Genomic DNA, 19,399 nt, shown 5'->3' with positions numbered 1-19,399 from the left:
TGCATGAAGTATTAAATATAGATAAATAAAAACTAATTGCACAGTTTAGTCGAAATTGACGAGACAAATCTTTTGAGCCTAGTTAGTCTATAATTGGACAATATTTGTCAAATACAAACGAAAGTGCTACAGTGTCGATTTCTCAAAATTTTTCGGAACTAAACAAGGCCCTAGTACCACCTAAAAAGTCTGGACAATTTTCGCCAAACAAAATGTCCTATGCCCGCACCACCACTGTCCGACACGGGCATGTTTGGCACATTTTATGAGCTACTTCTTTTGCTAAACACTTTTTTCTAAAATAGCTTCACAGATGAAGCTATTTTTTTCTCTCACAAAGATATAAGTTGAGATAAAATTAAAAAAGTAGCTTATCTTAACTCTCTTTTAAAAAGTAGCTTAAAAAAGTAGTATGTATGAAGTGCTAGTTAAGTTATTCTGGCAAACAACCTTTTCAAAACAGCTCAGCTTAAAAAGTTGCTCATAAAATTATTTTCTTAAAAAAAACAACTTCACTAACGAAACTAAGCTATGCCAAACAAATCTGTACAACTCAATATCGTATTTCCTTTAGTTGCTAATAGTTGATATGTGCGCCTTAATGTGTGCCTTCTGCAATAGTTGCTAGCTGTGCCTTACTTTTTTTTCTCTTAGTTAGGACCTGTTTGATTGAGATTGTTTTCTTTATTACCTATCACATTAAATGTTTAGATATATGCACAAACTAAATATAGTTTATTTACAAAACTAACAATATAGCTATAAAATAATTTATGAGACGAATCTTTTGAGCTTAATTAGTCCATGATTGGACACTAAAGCCATGCTTACTTGAGAATGTGAAATTTTTTTGGTACTATAGCATTTGCATTTTTATTTGGTAATTATTGTCAGACCATAGACTAACTAGGCTCAATAGATTCGCCTCACCAATTATAGTTAAACTGTGTAATTAGCTTTTTTATCCGTACTTAATGTTTCATGCATATACCGCAAGATTCGATGTGACCAGAAATCTTAAAATGTTTTTGGGTTTTGAGATAAACTAAACAAGAACTATTTTTTAAATAAAATAAAAATATTACAAAATATGTTAAAAATTTTAACACCTCCAACTAAACACCCATTTAAATTTACAGTTGGAGGTCGTCTAGTGGTGACGTTTGGATTTTGGATGATCCGTACGTTGTGCTCCTAATAAACCGAGTCTTTTGGCTCCTGCCTCCTGCCTCTCGGTGTTGTTGAGTTCCCGTCAAAAAAAATTTCAACTTATTTATCAAATGTTTGAGATATATATATATATATATATATATATATATATATATATATATATATATATATATATATATATATATATATATATATATATATATATATATATATATATATATATATACACACACACTACACAATTTACATGTATTTTATAAGATGAATCTTTAAACCAAATTAGTCCATGATTAAATACTAATTGCTGTACATATAAATGTGCAACATTATCAAAAAAAAATCTTTCGCGAACTAAACAAGGCTAAGTACTATATATACATGTTTCTAGAAGGGTCTGTCTGCGTATATTTTTCATAGTTATATATTTCCTCCATACCTATAAAGAAAGTCGCTTAGACAACGACAAAGTCTCCAAACCTTAACTTTAACTCTTTATTTTTATAAAAAATAATTATTAAAAATAGAATATATATATATATATATATAAGTTTTTTAAAAAATAAATCTATTTATATGATTTTCATATTTTTAAATTTAATAACTTAAAAAATTATTTATAACTTATATTCTCAATCTAAAATTTGTCCAAAAATAACTTTCTTTATAGATAAGGGAGTACAACTTTTGTGAATGAGTGTTCAATTTGCAAAAACTTTTAGTTTTTGTCACTGTAGTAATTTTGTTTACCCTCCTGTGCCGCGGCATCGAAATGGCCTTGCGACACGTGTACGGTGTACCTCGCGAGAAATCGCCGACTCGTGATATGTGGCGTAAGGCCAGTCTCAATGGATAGTTTCATGGCACAGTTACCAAGACTATAAACTAGGTAACCGAGCCATAGGAGTTTCATGAGGATGAAACTCCTCTCTCATTTCTTCATTTAATGATCATGCCAAGTCAGCAATTTTGCTTATGTGACACCCTATTTAATGTGCATGACACATTCATGAAACATGCATTGAGACTGCCTAAAGGCAGGTGTCCAGCTCACACGGTGCCATACCTCGGTATCTGAGCTGCTGTTGCTGCGTGAAGGGCGAACAGGTAGATCATTTTTTTTATATTGACGCTGTAGTATTTTTATCTATATTTGATATAACTAGAATTAATGATATATTTTATAAATGTGGTTCAGCTAAATCCAGCATACTGCAACCAAAGAAAGCATTCGAGATCAGTTAGCATGACCAAAAAAAAGTCTCTTGAAGGTTCACTCACGAGAAACCTGACAAAATACTTGCAGACAAATAAATTTGAACCAAAGCCTACTCAGGATTCAGAATACATGGTCATTTTCAATTCCATGTTAAAGCAGGGGTGGGGGGCATGGCACTCCATAGATTGGAAAGGAGGAAATAAAGGTTGCTTGTCTTTCAGTAAAAAATGCAGCAAGGCAATCTTCGAAAATACATTTGTCATATAGACCATCTAACATGCAAGACCAGTTATTCAAGAATTCAACTGTTATTTTAAGAACATTTATACCAAACCATAAGCCATAAACGATAATGATATAATAATCCATAAACGACTAGAATTAGGGATTATCTTTAAGCTGCAAGTGTCGAATTGATAAAGCTAACCATTTGTTAAACCTGAAGTGTGAACCAACATGCTCAATACACAACACAACCCTAATTTTTGTCTAAATTGAAAAAGTATGTCAAACTTATAGAACATGTTAGAGCCATTAGATGGCATCATTTTCTTCATTTATTCAGAAGCTGCCGTACCCATGCTCCTACCACCAAACTGCATTTCAGTCATTCAGATTTGACCCAATGAACCCTTTGTCATTTTAGAACAAATGCATTACAGAATATTATCAGGCTTATATCTACAAAAACAGTAGAAGGAATCGCATGGCAGATGCAGAAGGTCTTGGAACTGAATTCTTAGCTAGAACCACAAATAGGAACGGTATTACCTATGGACCAACCCGCGCATTTCCTCGAGGACCTTCTGCCCCCTGTCCTGTTGGATGTTCAAAGTAAGCCTTGATTCCATTCTTTGCTTTACTGAAACCTGTTTGAATCCAACCCTTGATATACCCCAATCCTGTGGAAAGAAGAACTCCAGGATACCAGAAAATCATCTTCACAATGAAGAGCAACAGTCTGAAAATCATCTTCAGAATGAAGACCAACAGTCTGAAAAATATAGCCCGGTCTTCAGGATTTCCCGCCAGCCAAAGCAGAATCATAAAAGTTGTAGCGATGCCACCGAATATAAAACCGGGCAGTCGGCCAACTGTATCCGACAGAACATAAATCACCAAGGTTGTTGCCCCAATTGAAGACAGACGAGCACACACAGAACCCACGCCTCGAATGAAAGACAGGTCAATAGAGGCGGTAGACGCAAGGATACCACAGGCCACCACAACGAAACCTGACATCAGTGCCCATGTGTAATGTACTTTCCTCTCCGGGTGCCAGATCTGGGCATCATCGTCCCTCCGCTGGTATAGCGTGTTTAAAGCTTGCGATGCGATATCCAGATGGCCTAGTTCCCAATTGAAATTCCTCTGTTTAACAAGGTACAAGTTAGATCAACACAAAACAAAACAGAACCCAAATTAATAAAAGTGGAGTTTTTAGAATCGAAAACACGTACATCGTTTGGATTAACATTATCAACTGCAACAGGAGCCGGGTTGGGAGCAGGCTGGCCTCCTTGAATCGCAGCAGCAGCAACCAATGCTTGGCCTTGGGGTAGAGGCGGCTGCGGCTGCTGCAAATTCGGGTCCGCAGGTGCTGGAGGCTGTGAAACAGAGCCAGATTGGCCAGATGTGGGAGGGGAATTTAACAAGGTAAAGTTAGATAACACATAACAGAACCCAAATTAACAAGAATGGTGGAGTTTTTAGAATCGAAAACACTTACATCGTTAGGATTGGCATTACCAACACCAGGAGCCTGAGCCTGAGGGTTGGGAACAGTCTGGAGTGCTGATGAATTTGGGTCCGCAGTTGCTGGAGGCTGTGAAACAGGGCCAAATTGGCCAGATGTGGGAGGGGAATTTAACAAGGTAAAGTAAGATAACACAAAACAGAACCCAAATTAACAAGAATGGTGGAGTTTTTAGAATCGAAAACACTTACATTGTTAGGATTGGCAATATCAACACCAGAAGCCTGAGCCTGAGGGTTGGGAACAGGATGGAGTGCTGATGAATTTGGGTCCGGAGGTGCTGGAGAATTTGAAGGAGCTAGTGGATTTTTCTGAGCGACGCTTGCGGGAGTAGGATCATCAGGAAGCACAAGGGAATCACTGCATGCCGATTCGAACACAGAAGAGTGTGGCGCAGCGCCTTCAGGAGCAGGAGCAGCAGGAGGGGGAGGTGGCATCGGAGGAGGCCCTCCCGAGCCAGCATGATGAGCGCGAGATGATCTTCGACACCTGGAAGGATGAGGATTGGGAGCAAGCATCCCTGCCAAGGCATTGATCCCTGCCGCGCGGCGTCGCTTTGGGGGAGACCCGCCAGATTGGCCGCTGAGCGGACGCTTGTGCTTCGGTGATACCGCATGGGTATCGCAGCAGCAGGGTCGCCACGCGGGCTGATGGGGCTTGGTCCCCCGCGACGTAGGCGTTCTGGAGCCCGTGTTGTTGATGCTGACGGACGGCGAGCTCATGAACAATTCCTTGAGCGAGTGCCGTGGATGGCCAGCGTTCGCAACAGCTTTGTTTGGGGTAGATGCGCGAGCCTCTGCTGTCTCTTCGACTATCTCCTGTAGAGATGCCGTGGATGAGGCCTCGCCGATGTGGCTACCGAGGTCGAGGTCGCGGTGGTGGTACACCTTGGCGACGGATGGAGGAGCAGCTGGAGGCGCCGCGGCTGCAGCGGGAGGGGCCGCGACGCCTTGCTCGGGGTCGCTTCGGGTACCATCTGGCACGCTCGTAATCCTCCACAGCTTGCAGCGCCGGGGATGGTTGGCCTTAAGGATGCAGAACAGCGTTGCGGCCGCGGGCAGAGGCGACGGGAGCAGAGAACAGAGGTACCTCACCATGACCAGGCGGGTGAGGCGCCTCATGATGTAGCGGTTGTTCCCTGCCCCCGCCCCCGCGTCGTCGACGACGGTGGGTGAGTCGAAGCTGCATAGACGACGCGCCACGGCGACTCCCGCTGCTGGTAGCCGAGTAGCCTTCATGGCCGCCAATGCGACCGCCTTCCATGCATCCCTCGCCTTGATGATGATGAGGCGGGCAGTGTCCGGTGCGCCCTGGTCGGGGACGATGGGGACCGGGGCGGCGTCCGACGCATTCTGGTCGGGAATGCTGGCGACGACGGGGGCGGCGTCCGACGCGCCCTGGTCGGGGAGGCAGGGGATGACGGGGGCGGCGTCCAACGCCTTCGCCTTCACGACGAGGAGGGGTCTGGGACGGTGGCTCTGGGGTCTGGGACGGTGGCTCTGCAGCGCCTGCTGCTCCGAGTCGGGGAGGTATCTGAGAGCCTGGTGGTAGCCCATGGCGCTCATTTTGGAATTTCGGAAGGAGCGCGTGGTTCTGGTTGTGGGGTTGAGGCGGCGGCGGCGGCGGTTCTTTATATGCGAGATGGCACACGAGAACGCGGCGGCTCAAATTGCCCGAGATCAGCAACTAGTACATCACCTTCGAAGAAGGGATCCTTCCTGGAACCAGCCAATGCTCAAGTCACTTTGAAGTTTGAACCGACCTCAATTCGCAAATGCAAATCGAAGGCCTTGTTTAGTTCTAAAAAAATTTGCAAAATTTTTCAGATTTCCCGTCACATCGAATCTTTAGACACATACATGAAGTATTAAATATAGATAATAATAAAAACTAATTGCACAGTTTGGTCGAAATTGACGAGACGAATCTTTTGAGCCTAGTTAGTCCATGATTGGACAATATTTGTCAAATACAAACGAAATAGCTACAGTGTCGATTTTGCAAAATATTTTGAAACTAAACAAGGCCGAAGCACATTTGCCCAGGCGGGCATTTCGAGAGTTGGGGCTTCCGTCCATTAATGATGTGTGGCCTAAGATTCGCCTAGGGTCCGGTGGTCCGCTGCCTAATGGATAGGTATAATGATGAGAGAAATGTGAGAGAAAGTCATATTTTGTTTAAACAGGTGATCGAGAGACCACGGTCCTACAGCCGTGCCTCCTGCCCTTTTCCCCGGGACCGAGACCGAGACCGCATTTATAATATATGGTCATCCTAGTGTTGAAATATTTAATACAAAATGTCAACTATTTTAGAATTATAAAATATAAAATATCAAAATTTTTAGTTTTATATTTAGTTTCATCTAAAATACAGAATTTATTATTCTCATTACAGTTTCTTAAAGTTTTTTTTTTGGTTTTTTTTGGCCTTTTAAGGTCAAAATCTAAAATAAAAAAATAATAATTATTTTGCTAAACATTTTACATGATGTTTAGTTTCAATTTTTTAAAATAATGAACCAAAATCTAGATTTTTTCTTGGGATGAAAGGGGAACTAAGCACCCCCTAAGTCAATTTTGCTTTTATATAATACCTCTATATAATTCTAACGATTCACTTACATCCAATGATTTTGGCTCAATGTCCTTATGATGTTAGAAAAATGAAGAAAATGAACTTTCACATTCTACGGAACATTGTGCATTGTTATAGATAATACTAGACTCAAAATAAGCCTTCTTTTTCAAAATAATACTCCTATTAGAGGAAGATCAATAATAGAGCTAAGTGCTTGGCTATAAGCTAAGTGATTATAGTCAAGTTATATAATAAGTTATCTTATACTTGTCTCTAAAATATTTTATCTTTCCTATTACTTCTCACAACACTTGCTATTTGGGTCCACCACTACCTATGCATCCGTGCCCAGCTTAGTGCTTACATCTCTCTTTTCTCTTCTCTCCTTCACATCAATATTAGCTTGACTATAAACCCATTATTATACCTGCTCTTATGTTCCATGATTGTTTTGATGCTGCCAGCTCGACAATTCTTTTTTAATTCTTTTCGTGTCCACCTATTGCTAGTTACCTAGGCCGTTGTGAAACTAAAGGAACAATTGCTAGGATGACAACATTCTTTTATGAAAGATCCAGAATGGTTTCTGGCTTGAATTTCAGATATCTGTGCCAGGAGCGCAGCTGCGTAGCCGAGCTTATCTGATTGATAAGCTGGGAATCAATCAAAGAATCGAAAAAAGGATTAATCTACTAAAATTGTTGGAGCAAGCAGCTTCAGGCATTTAGCTCCTGCAGCACTCCAAAAGTAAAATGGTACCGTGGAGGTCAGAGAAAGAGCTTGTCCAGCGTTTGTCTCTTGAAGATTCTTCGTGTCCAGATCAACCACACGCCCGGGTGTTTATGTCAGGAAGAGAAGAGGGAGCACTGTAGCACGTACGGCAACAGCGGAATTGAAAGCAGAACGGTAAGTCGGCTAAGCGCATGGGCCTTGGGCCATTAGAATAGAACCGGACTGTGTTGCCGAGGCGTGGCGTGGCCAGCGGCCTTGTAAGCGTGACCGAGAGGGTGGACAGGGAGGCATCGAACACCTGAACCAACTCTGTTATCATTCAGTTACATTTCACTTACATTCATCGCAATACAGATTCAGCTTGTTCTTAGTTCTTGCTATTTTCCACCTAGAATCCCGTCAGGCCTGACAGTTTAGCAGACGAGAATGACTTATTATGATACAAAAAGAATGGCAGAATGCAGGCCTCTTTCTCGGCTGCTTATCTCTAATAACCTCTAGCAAATCCAGAAGTTGTTTGGACTGTGCCTCTGGCCCTCTGCTCGTCTCATCGTCCGTGTCCCACTGTCAGCACTGCACTTACTCAGCTGTTGCACCGGGCAAAGGAAAATCTTACGAATCAAGGCTCAAAGGCCTCCACTCGTTGTAAATTCGGCAAACTGGGCCCAAATGCGTCCATCCCTTTGATAATTTGCATGCTTTTGCCATTAGTGACAACTGATTCCTTGTTGCTGCATTGCGGTCTTCACTTTTACTTCAGTGTTTGGTTTGTGAAATGGGCTCATACGTCACTCACTGAAACCGTTTATTTGCACCTTTAAAAAGGTTTGAGGAGAATTAATGTGTGGCTGTAACTTGCAATGTGATGGCTAAATCCGCTCTCCCCCTACCGTGCACAACGTCAGCAACCCCTCCCAGTCGTCTTGATTAACAGTAGAGTAGTGTACTGCACCGCTCCACTTGCATACGTGTCCGGGTGAGCATTCGGGGTACCGTCATCCAGTAGTAGCAGGGCAGCAGGCCTTTCCTTCAGAAAAAAGTAGTAGGATAGGAATTGGTTTGAACCTATCTTTCTGGAGGAACCGGATCCAAAATAGGAATTGGTTTGAAGGAGATACAAAACTAAACCCACCAAGTCACCAACCCAGCCTTAGGGATCCACACAGCTCCACATGATTCATTTGATTTCTCATAGATCACTACTTGCTGATGCAAAAACACATCACAAACTCAAAAAAAAAGTACAAAAAGAGGGGGAATGCTAGTTTGCAGATAAAATATGACACTGCAACATAGCTAACGGCTAGTTTGGTAGGGCTCTATATTCTCGCAAAAAAGTTTGGGATCCACATTCTTTCAAGAAACATTTCTGGTGATGAATCGGAAAATTGTTTTAAATAAAAAAAAGTTCAAAAAATCTAAACATTTCTGTGGATAGAGAACAACTTAAAATAAAAACCATTTTAACTTGTTGCACTAAAAATATTAACTGAAAAAATGAACCAAAACATGTAAGAAGCAATGAGATGAGAATCTGTGCGAAACTAGCTTCCAACCATTTCGCATGTGCGCGTAGAAACGGTGAAACGTTTCAGTTTTGAATCACTTGTTGAAAAGACAGTTTGAAAGTGATTCTGGTGATTCTCATCAGAAACTGAAACGTTTCTCACGTCCAGACGGGGATTTCCAATTTGAGCCTGCACGGCTGTGATGACTGTGGTCTTTGTCAGCTGAGAAATAGGTGTTCAGTCTGGACTTCTCAGTCGTGTTCGTTCGTCACAGACCGCAGCAGCACAAATCACTACTAGTCCTGCACGGCATTCTGTATTTCTGTATGCAATAATAGATAAAACTATGCCAGTATTAATTTTATCTTACAAAATCTTATTATCGCAATGATCAAATCGATGAGTACAAATGGATAGTCTTGGTACAGTCTAACCTTTTTTTATGCTATCGTTGCAGTCTTGCAGATTGAGTGCCAGTATATAAATGATACTTCAGTTGTCAGGTCATGTTCACAGTTCACACTCAATTTGCAACTATCAATCCAAAGACCCAAATTTCGAAAGCAAATTTTGCACTCAAGAATGTAATCCAATCTGCAAAGTAATGTTCCAGCTGATGTCAACAAAAAGGAACTGATAACTTATTCTCTTCATTACATGGCCCCCCACATACATTTTGTTGCCTGCAACTGAGGTAAGGATAAGACAATGGTGATCTGCCTAGCACAACACAACACAACCAGACCAGATCTGCATCACTACAAATGTGAAGAAGGATGGGTCTCGAGGGGTTAAAAGCCAAAGAACAATGGCGATCTGCCTTGAAGTCTTGTCACTTCTTTTGCTTCTTCCCGGGCTTCAGCTTGATAACCTCGTCAATGTACAAGATCCCCTTCCCCTTGTACACCTCTGGAGGCTTGCAGCTCCGGACAGCACCGGCGAACTGGTGCACCCTGTCCTTGTCGATGCCAGTGCAGCAGATTATGTTGGGTTTGAAGCAGAAGACACGGACCGCTGGGGGAGCGGTGAACTGCACCTCGTGGCTGTAGCCCAGCTTCAGGAACAGCTCGCGGCCTTGGCTCTCAGACCTCGCTTTGAAGCCGACCCCAACGAGCTTCAGGAAACGGAAAAACTTGGCTTCCATTGACGATATATGAGGAGGATCTCTTCCAACAGTAAGACTTTGGGCGCACACTTATCTTCTTCCAACAGTAGAACTTTGGGCGCACACTTATCTTCAACAAAAACAGAAAGAAGAGCACAAGTTTATCATCAGACAGTGGAAATTCAAGTGCAATGAAGAGTAAATTTTTGTGTGCTTGATTAAACTATCCAAAGAATACCATGGCAAACTGAATATGAAATCAGATACACCATCGCGTAACATTTATCCTACTTTGTGGGTTATTATTATGGTGCAACATTCACAACTGTTACAGTACTAAAAAAGCAAACAGTTTATAAGGTTTCCACAAGGCAAGAGAGGGCTGATGACTGATAAATGACAATTGTGAGACCCTACTACAGAACCCTCCTCCCATTAGTCCAAGGCGCAAAGAGGAAGACAGTTGTACATCAGATGAATCTATAAGTTATTAGCCAGCCAAGTAACACTCTTGTAATAGAAACCACAGGGATCGCGGTACATAGCCGTGATCCGCGTCCCGGATTGCAGCTCCGGCACGGGCGCGGTACGATCGGTGCCTGGGGCGTGAGCTGGGACATGGCATCGAGGAGGAGGAATTCTTAGTGAATGAAGAAACAAACTTACGACTTCAACGCCGGCGTCCAGCGACCATGGGCAACCGGCGACGCAGCGGGTGGTAGCGTGGCGCTGGATCTGGAGTGGCGCTACGCAGCGGCCGTGGGCGGCGCGGCGTTGGGGCCTGGGGTCGGGCGCTGGCGGCGGCGGCGCCTGAGGTCGACTGGAGAAGAGTCGAGAGCTGACACCTAATGTAACTGGGCCTCCAGCCCAGACGCTGAGATTCCTTCTATTGCCGGGCAGTCGAGACGCCAAAAGCCCAAAACGGAGTCGATCCACTGCGAATTGGAGTTGTCGGGCTGGGCCGAATCTCTTCCCATAGTTCGTCTCCCTCTCTACACTTCGGCCGCCAGCTCGCCGCTTCGTCCCACAAACAGATCATCCGGGTTCGGTGGGTTCTCGTCGAAGGTGCCGTGCCGGCGGCCGGTGAGGTGGAGTGGAGGGCCCGATGACGAAGGCCCAATACACGTTGGGTCTATATTGACTTTGAAGGTGATTTAAATTAATTTAAATAGAATACAATACGATTACCTTGTAATGAGCATTGGGCCTGGATATTTTGGCTGCAAGAATAGAATACACGATTTATTACTCTCTCCATCCACGAAAGAATCAATTTCTAGAGTTGTCCTAAGTCAAACTTTTCAAACTTTGACCAAATTTCTAGAAACAAATTCTAAGATTGATGGTATCAAATTAGTATCATTAGATTCATCGTAGAATATATTTTTATAGGATGTATATTTTATGACATAGATGTTGTTACTCTTTTCTATAAAGTTGGTCAAATTTAAAAAAATTTGACTGACACGAATTCTAGAAATTGATTCTTTCGTGGACGGAGGGAATATTTGTATATGTGATCATCTATATGTTGCTATTTATCTGTTGTACATTACTCCCTCCGTCCCACAAATAAACGCAATTCTAGCAATGAATTTGGATATACATAGTGTCCAGATTCATTGCTAGAATTGCGTTTTTTTTGAGACGGAGGGAGTATTATATTGCATGCGTTTGAAGTATTTGTGGGCGGCTCAAATCATCATGACTAAAACTATTGAACCAACAGTTCAAGAATGGTTGGACCAGTGAACAAGCTGATGGTCTCGTCAGTTCGATCCGATATCCTAATAACTATATGATTTTGAGTTCTTTGTTGATGAATGCCTGAGTACGCTCGGCATTAATTCAAATTAGGTGGTTCTACCCACAGATCTCCAACACACAAGAAGACAAGCAATAGAAGTATGGCTCTGTTTGGATGAGTTTCGGATTCTTAAACTCCAGTTTTTATCTTTAATTTCTAAAATTTAGATTATGAGAAAAAACTAGTAGCGGTGTTTAGATCTCCCAGCTTTTAAGAATTTGACTTCATTTATTGCTCTATGGATTACAAAAAAACTGACACTGTAGTATTTTTGTTTGTTTGTGGTAATTATTGGCCAAACATAGACTAAGTAGACTCAAAAGATTCGCCTCGTACATTTCGACCAAACTGTGCAATTAGTTTTTATTTTTATCTACATTTAATACTCCATGCATGCGTCTAAAGATTCGATGCGACGGGGAATCTTGAAAATTTTTAAGTTTTTTGGTGGAAGTAAACATCCCAAAAAATTTTGCCAAATTTTTCATATTCTTTGTCACATCAAATCTTACGGCACATGCATGTAGCATTAAATATAGATAAAAAATATAACTAATTACATAGTTCGTCTGTAATTTGCGAGACGAATCATTTGAGTCTAGTTAGTCCGTGATTGGACAAAATTTGTCAAATACAAACGAAAGTGCTACAGTGGCTATTTTGCTAAAAATTTTGGAACTAAACAAGGCCTAAAGCTGGATGTCAACAACTTCCTGATAATAAAAACTAGTCTATTTGGATCTCACAAAGTCCATATAATTTTCAAAAGCCAGATTCTTAAAAACTTGAACGATCCAAACTGGGCTTAATGCTCGTGAATTAAAGAGTTGGATAATAGACAACGTGATTTTCCCGTGGCATCAAATTTAATATATGTAGAAGTGTTTGATTGGGCTTGGTCACCACTCACAAGGCTCAGCGTTGCACTGGCTCGTGTGAAATGGTCAGCGATGTGCATTCTCTTCCATTGTAACAGGACAAGTTTCCATCGTCCTGCCAAAAGGCAAGCATCCAGTATCCAATATGGCACAGCATAAATCACGACGACGAACATTGAAGAAAACCTGGCTACTTGAATGCTTAATTTGGGAATTGGCAATTTGGGATGCCGATTGGCCTGCATAGATGGCTTGTTTACTTTAGTCGTTGTCCTGTCGAATGTCTAGGCACATGTATAAAGTATTAAATATAAACTAAGTATAAAATTAAATGTATAAATTGAGACTGTTTTGCAAGATGAATTTTTTAGGCCTAATTTGACAATGTGGTACTACAAACGAGACAACTTGCCAAAAAATAATTATTTCCTTTTTTTCTGCTCCACTCTAATTAAATATATAAAATTTAGTTATCTAAATAATGTTATGAACTTAGAAAAAATAATAGTACAAATAATTTATCTTAATATATAGACTATAACATGTACATTGGTCTTTTATACAATATAAAATCACCTTACTTTGGTTAGCATAGTCAGGCAGAGGCATCTAACCACACATGTTTTTCTAAACTCGCAAACAACACTTTTTGCTAGGCAACTCACCCAGTACTCCGACGAAATAGACCCTAAATTCTACATCTGAGCAACCTAACAAAAAAGTTAGTTTTTTTTTCTCTTATTATTAGGTGTCAAGCTGCTGAAAATGTTTTTTTTTGTGAACAAAGCTGCTGAAAAATGTTTAATCCACTCAAATTATCACTTTCGTGTATTAAGAGAAATACGTACTAGTAAATAAAGGAAAACCATCTTTAAGTTTCATTATTATTTATTCTCGTGTAACTCTTTGCAGATAATTTGGGAGCACCGATAGCAGAGAGCCGTGCCTTCCAAGTTCCAATGTTATCGCCATCTTTCTATGCTGATGTTAGATTTTTGGAGCGTACAGAGAGAAGAAGAAAAAAAAGTAGTATGTTGAACTGTCGAAATAAGTCCAGAGTGATGTGATCTTTTGCTAATAATTTTTAAAGAGGGGGGGGGGAGGGGGGTTGACACAGCGAGAGCTTTTGACTAAAACTCTCGCCTTTTACATTATTTGCCAAAATTGCATTACGTAAGAGCATCTACAAGAGCCTTTCTAAATATCACTCTCTAAATCATTATTTGAAAAATCATTTGCATAAAAATCGCTTTCTATATCTTTTTACTTTCCAACAGTTTTGCTAAATCTTATACGCATTCTAGAGAGTCATTCTTATCTTCTATATTTGGCTAGCGAAAAATCCGGAATAGACAATGACTATATTTGGATGACCATTTAGAGAAGCTGTTGGAGAGTAGTTTTTCACTAAAATTGCTATTTCTAGCATTTAGAAAGAATATACAAAGTTTTTTTGAGATGCTCTAAAGCTCCCAACTGTTCTGGTCCGTGCGTGAAATTGTCAAAGTCAAGTTTTCTTGACTTAAGCTCCTTGAGACCTTGACTACATATATATTTTTTAAACTCGGTCCCATTTGCTGTCGAAACGTATGGGTATGGCAAATGCTAAACGCAGAGCTTTCCTATGTAGTACTAGTATTATTTTTTTAACTTAACTATTGTAAGGGGAGAAAATGGGGAGCATCCAGGAGCCTAATAAGCTTTTTCAGTGAATCCACGTGTGGATTTGGTTGTGGTTGGGTTGCCATGGCCACGGGAAAGGCGGTTCCGCGGCGTTGGGTCGGTAACCGTCCGGAGCAGGACGCACCAACCAACCAACCATCGCACAATAACCGAACACACTGGCTCGGCTGCAGGCTGCAGCCGAAAGAATCGGCAGCCAGCCATGCATCTTTGGCTCCTGAAACAAGCTGGTGGTTGGCCCATGTTAAAGACCTCGTTTAGTTTCAAAAAATTTTACAAAATAAACATTGTATCACTTTCATTTGTATTTGATAAATATTATCCAATCATATACTAACTAGGCTCAAAAAATTTATCTCGCAAATTACATGTAAACTATCAACTAGTTATTATTTTTATCTATATTTAATGTTCTGTACATGTGCCGCAAGATTCGATGTGACTCAGAATCTGAAACTTTTTTGCAAAAATTTTTGGGAACTAAACAAGGCCTAAAGCAAACCAAAAATGACTCCCCATTCTAAACTATAAGACATTTTAAGAAAATTAGAGAGTCAAAATATCTTAAGTTTAATCAAAATTATAGTGAGAATTACAAAAAATTATGACACTAAATAGGTATACTATAACAAAAATATAATTAATGAAAAATCTAATGGATATTTAGTGAGGACGAGATGCTTTAGCTATTCAAGATTTTTGAAATATCTTATAATTTGAGATGAGGAAGGAGCTGTGAAGATTCAGTGTTTTATTCTTTTAGGAAAAAAAAAAACCACTCCATTGGCGTATGACTGAAGCCGATATACACGCCTTGGTCGTTGTCGTCAGGCGTCAGCATTGCCCTGGCGGAGGCAAATGGACAGCCGCCACCAGCGCCGGCCGCCCGTCTCTTCACTCTTGTGCAGTAGCAGGCCAAGCGTCGTCGTTCCGAAAGTCTCGAAGGCGTGTCCAGCATACACATCCAGGTGGAGGAGTACGTGTACTTATGGTGCGAACACATGGTGACGTGACAGCAAGGGCCGTTAGCATTAGCAAGGAAAATCAACAACAACAACAAAAAAAAATCTGGGCTAGCCTCCACTCCAAACGGTGCCCGCGCCCGAACGAACGTGGGACCTGGGATGGGAAAAAAAAAAACCACCGTGCAGTTGCCAGCTCCACGTTTCAGAGTCCGGGGAAGGAAAACGGAGCGTCTCGCCTCCATAACTCCCTGCGGTTTTTAACAAGGAAAACAAAACGCCCAGGCTCCCCTCCAAAATCACGTCACTACGCCGATCGCCTCCTCCCAGCCTCGGCCGTCGTCGTCGTCGTCGTCTTCCTCCTCTTTCGCTTTGGGGGCTCCTCTTTCTTGTCCCTTTTAGCTGGGGTCTCTTCGTCAAAGCCCTGCGCTTCCTTTGGAAGTTTCCATTTTGACCACTTCCTCAAAGCAATTTACACGTCCTTGTTCAGATAAAGGTTTTTCCACGATTGTTTCTTTTGTTTGGGGGGGTCCTCGGCTGATCCATCGACCCGGCTCTCTTCTTCCAAGTCCAAGACTGCCTCTTGTGTTGTCCAGGCCGGCTGGTCCCAGGTGGTGTGGCGATCAGATCAGCATCCTCCAGTTCTCTCGCCCACGCTTCAGTAAGCTTGTAAGTTCTCTCCCTCTTTGTGTTTTCCTCCCCATCATCGATTTGTTTCGTGCCTGCTCTTTGGGTTTGGGATATGCAACTCAATTTTAATCTTTGTGCTAAAACATGCGCTTTCTGCCTCTTCATATATATTCGATTTCACACGCCAGTTTAGTGCTGCGATAGATTTTTAGTCTCGATTCGATTTCACACGCCACATCTGTTCATCCAAAAAAAAGGATATAACTGGAAAGGTTGAAAGAAACAGCAAGAGAAATGAGGGACACAGCTAGTACTTGGTAGTCTGTAGAATCTTGGGAAGAAACCAGAAATATATATATATATATACCAAAATCAGTTCCCAGCGTTTGTTTAACTGTATATATGTTTTCTGTATTTCGCCACATCAAGCAAGTAGTAATGAGCAATGAGGTCAGGCCAGTGCATTTTCGACATGTCGAGAAATCTCTTTCGTCAGTTTCATACTTAGGGACTCCAATGGAAACGCGCTCATTTTTTTGAGACATAAAAACATGACCATCTTTCTTTCGCAATCGGCAGAAAACCGACGCCATCTCATCTCAGGAACGCAGAGCCAAAGGAGCAATCAACCGCAGCAGGAAGCCCCACTCGATCCGTCCTCGTCGTCGCGGCAAGAAAGACTGATCGATCGGTGATCTGATCGCCGGTCGGGATAATGGAGCAGCTCCGGCAGCTCGGCGAGGCGTTGGGTGCCATCAACGCGCTGATGGTGTTCGAGCCCGAGCTCCGCGTGAACCCGCGGCAGTGCCGCCTGCTGGCCGACGCGTGCGCGCACGCGCTCGCCGCCGTCACGGGGGAGGTGCGCGCGCACCTCCGCTTCGAGGAGCGCGGCGCCAAGTGGCGCGCCGTCGAGCCGCCGCTCCGCGAGCTCCACCGCGCGTTCCGCGACGCCGAGGGCTACGTCCGCCACTGCCTGTGCCTGGACCCGCGCGGCGGCGGCGGGGGCAGCGGCTGGTGGGCGCGCGCCGCGGCCGCGGCGCACGGCACCGAGTGCGTCGAGCAGCACCTCCACGGTATCCTCTGGTGCGTCGCCGTCGCGGTCGAGGCCGTCGAGGCCGCCGCGGAGATCGCCGGCGACGACGCCGATGAGATCGCGCGGAGGCGGGTTGTGCTCGCCAACAAGTACGACGGTCGGAGCATGCTCGAGCCCAGGATGTTCCAGCACGCCTACGGCAAGCTGTACCTGGTGTCCCAGGAGTTCGTCGCGCGGATGGACACGGCGTGGAAGGAGGACAGGTGGCTGCTGTCGCAGCTGCTCGACGAGATGAAGTCGCCGGCGGCGCCGAAGCCGCTGACCAAGAGCGAACGCCGGCTCGCCGACGTCCTGGCCGCGCCGCGGGGAAAGCTGCACCCGGCGTCTGTCCTGCTCAACGGGGACTACAGCGTGCGGAGGCGCCTCGGTGGCAACCTGAAGGAGGCGCATTGGATGGGGGACAGCTTCGCCGTGAAGCATTTCATCGGGGACGCCGACGCCGAGGTCTCGATGCTCTCGTCGGTGGCGCACCCGAACGTGGCGCACGCCGCCTACTGCTTCCACGACGAGGAGAGGAAGGAGTACTTCGTGATCATGGACCAGCTCATGGCCAAGGACCTCGGCAGTTACGTCAAGGAGATGAGCTCCCCGCGGCGGCGGATCCCGTTCCCCCTCGTCGTCGCTGTCCACATCATGCTGCAGATCGCGCGCGGGATGGAGTACCTGCACGCCAACAAGATCTACCACGGCGAGCTGAACCCGTCCAACGTGCTCGTCAAGCCGCGGCAGCAGCCTGACGGGTACGTGCACGTCAAGGTCGCCGGGTTTGAGCGGCCGGCGGGCACCGTCACAAACGGCGCAAAGGCGTCTGCTAATGGCAATGCCAACGCAGCCGGCGCCGGCGGCGACGACACCTGCATCTGGTACGCGCCGGAGGTTCTCGAGCATCAGGGGAGCCGCGACAGGCACACCGAGAAGGCGGACGTGTACAGCTTCGCGATGATCTGCTTCGAGCTGCTGACGGGCAAGGTCCCGTTCGAGGACAACCACCTGCAGGGCGACAAGACGAGCAAGAACATCCGCGCCGGCGAGCGGCCGCTGTTCCCGTTCCAGGCGCCCAAGTACCTGGTCGCCCTGACCAAGCGGTGCTGGCACGCCGACCCGGCGCAACGCCCGCCGTTCGCCTCCGTCTGCCGCGTCCTCCGGTACGTGAAGCGGTTCCTGGTCATGAACCCGGAGCCGCAGCAGGCCGACGCGCCGCCAGCCGCGCCGGCCGCCGACTACCTCGACATCGAGGCGCAGCTGCTGAGGCGGATCCCGGCGTGGCAGCGGGGCCAGGGCGCGCCCCCGCGCGTGGCGGACGTGCCGTTCCAGATGTTCGCGTACAGGGCCGTGGAGAGGGAGAAGACCGCCGCCGGCGCGCACGCCAGCAGGGACAGCCGGGCCACGGATTCCGGCAGCGAGGAGAACTCGCTGTGCGGCGACGAGAACGGGGTCGGGGCGACCACCCCAGACGACGACGCGTCCACCGTGTCGGGCGGCACAGTGAGGTCGCGACCGGACAGCAGCGACGGCAAGAAGACTACTCCGGTCAGGAAGGCGGACGGCAAGACGCCGCCCAGACAAGCAGGTGCGTTGCATTCTGTCGCCACATTTTCTTGATCGTATCCGATTCTCAACGTGGTACTTTGAATTCTCTGCAGGATCTCAGCAGAAGGTGAAACCGGTGAGCGCGGTGAAGCCTCCGCCGGCGACGAGGAAAACGGTGGGCGTGAAGCCGGAGCTTCCGGCGCGCCGGCCGACGTCCGGGCACACCTCTGACTAGGAGGCTGCCGCACTTGTAGCTGGTGGACTGCTGGAAACCGGCGCCGGAGCTGTCATGTTTGCGCGAGCGTGGAAATAGAAATGGTGTGCGTTCTAGCAGGTCGCTTTTGGTGAACAAGGTTTTTGCAGTGGTTGATTCGTTCGATAGGTTCTTGGTTAGAGTCTTCGGTCTTGCATTTGCGTAGATCCTTGGCCTGCAAGTTTGATTGTGGCACCTGGATTGGATTGTTCGGGCACTTTTATAATTTCCCCCTCTCGTGATCAAATGATGTGCCTGACACCTGAGTGTTCCAAGAGAGAAACATTTTAGGCCTTGCCATGGTTGATTGGCTACCTGTCATCCCATTTATTTTGTATTGAGTTTTTATTCACATTTTGGATCAATTCAAAAACGATTAATCACAAAATGAAAAGGAGAAGAAAATCCAAATGTCTGCATATTTTCCGAAAGAAAATTGCAACAGCACCCTGTTCGCTTGAACTTATCAACACCGCATATCAGCCATTGTATAATG

General features: G+C 44.7%; 3 protein-coding genes across 5 annotated transcripts; 1 reads left to right on the top strand and 2 right to left on the bottom strand.

Annotated features, from left to right (window-relative positions):
* LOC8084843 (potassium/sodium hyperpolarization-activated cyclic nucleotide-gated channel 4) lies at nt 2,139–5,727 on the bottom strand. 2 transcript variants are annotated; one of them, XM_021455863.1, is made up of 5 exons: nt 4,334–5,727; nt 4,116–4,211; nt 3,847–3,993; nt 3,158–3,757; nt 2,139–2,379 (listed from the first exon to the last, which is right to left on the bottom strand). In XM_021455863.1, exons 1-4 carry the CDS (start codon nt 5,705–5,707, stop codon nt 3,158–3,160), a joined length of 2,217 nt encoding a protein of 738 aa, XP_021311538.1. In that variant the 5' UTR covers nt 5,708–5,727; the 3' UTR covers nt 2,139–2,379. The 2 variants fall into 2 exon arrangements, with proteins under 2 accessions (XP_021311538.1, XP_002455970.2); XM_002455925.2 differs by lacking the exon at nt 2,139–2,379 and having other exon boundaries at nt 2,894–3,757.
* On the bottom strand, nt 9,518–10,923 carry LOC8054402 (60S ribosomal protein L6, mitochondrial). Of its 2 annotated transcripts, none has more exons than XM_021455503.1 (2): nt 10,734–10,923; nt 9,518–10,197 (listed from the first exon to the last, which is right to left on the bottom strand). In XM_021455503.1, the coding sequence occupies exon 2, from the start codon at nt 10,104–10,106 to the stop codon at nt 9,795–9,797; it is 312 nt and encodes a 103-aa protein (XP_021311178.1). In that variant the 5' UTR covers nt 10,107–10,197; nt 10,734–10,923; the 3' UTR covers nt 9,518–9,794. The 2 variants fall into 2 exon arrangements, with proteins under 2 accessions (XP_021311178.1, XP_002455969.1); XM_002455924.2 differs by having other exon boundaries at nt 9,518–10,192.
* LOC8054401 (serine/threonine-protein kinase pkn6) lies at nt 15,657–19,224 on the top strand. Its single transcript, XM_021455854.1, has 3 exons — nt 15,657–16,066; nt 16,607–18,690; nt 18,764–19,224. Exons 2-3 carry the CDS (start codon nt 16,743–16,745, stop codon nt 18,883–18,885), a joined length of 2,070 nt encoding a protein of 689 aa, XP_021311529.1. The 5' UTR covers nt 15,657–16,066; nt 16,607–16,742; the 3' UTR covers nt 18,886–19,224.

The sequence above is a fragment of the Sorghum bicolor genome, chromosome 3 (assembly GCF_000003195.3).
Source record: "Sorghum bicolor cultivar BTx623 chromosome 3, Sorghum_bicolor_NCBIv3, whole genome shotgun sequence".
Lineage (NCBI taxonomy): Eukaryota > Viridiplantae > Streptophyta > Magnoliopsida > Poales > Poaceae > Sorghum > Sorghum bicolor.
The sequence above is the reverse complement of the archived record's forward strand: the minus strand, read 5'-3'. Positions and strand labels throughout refer to the sequence as shown.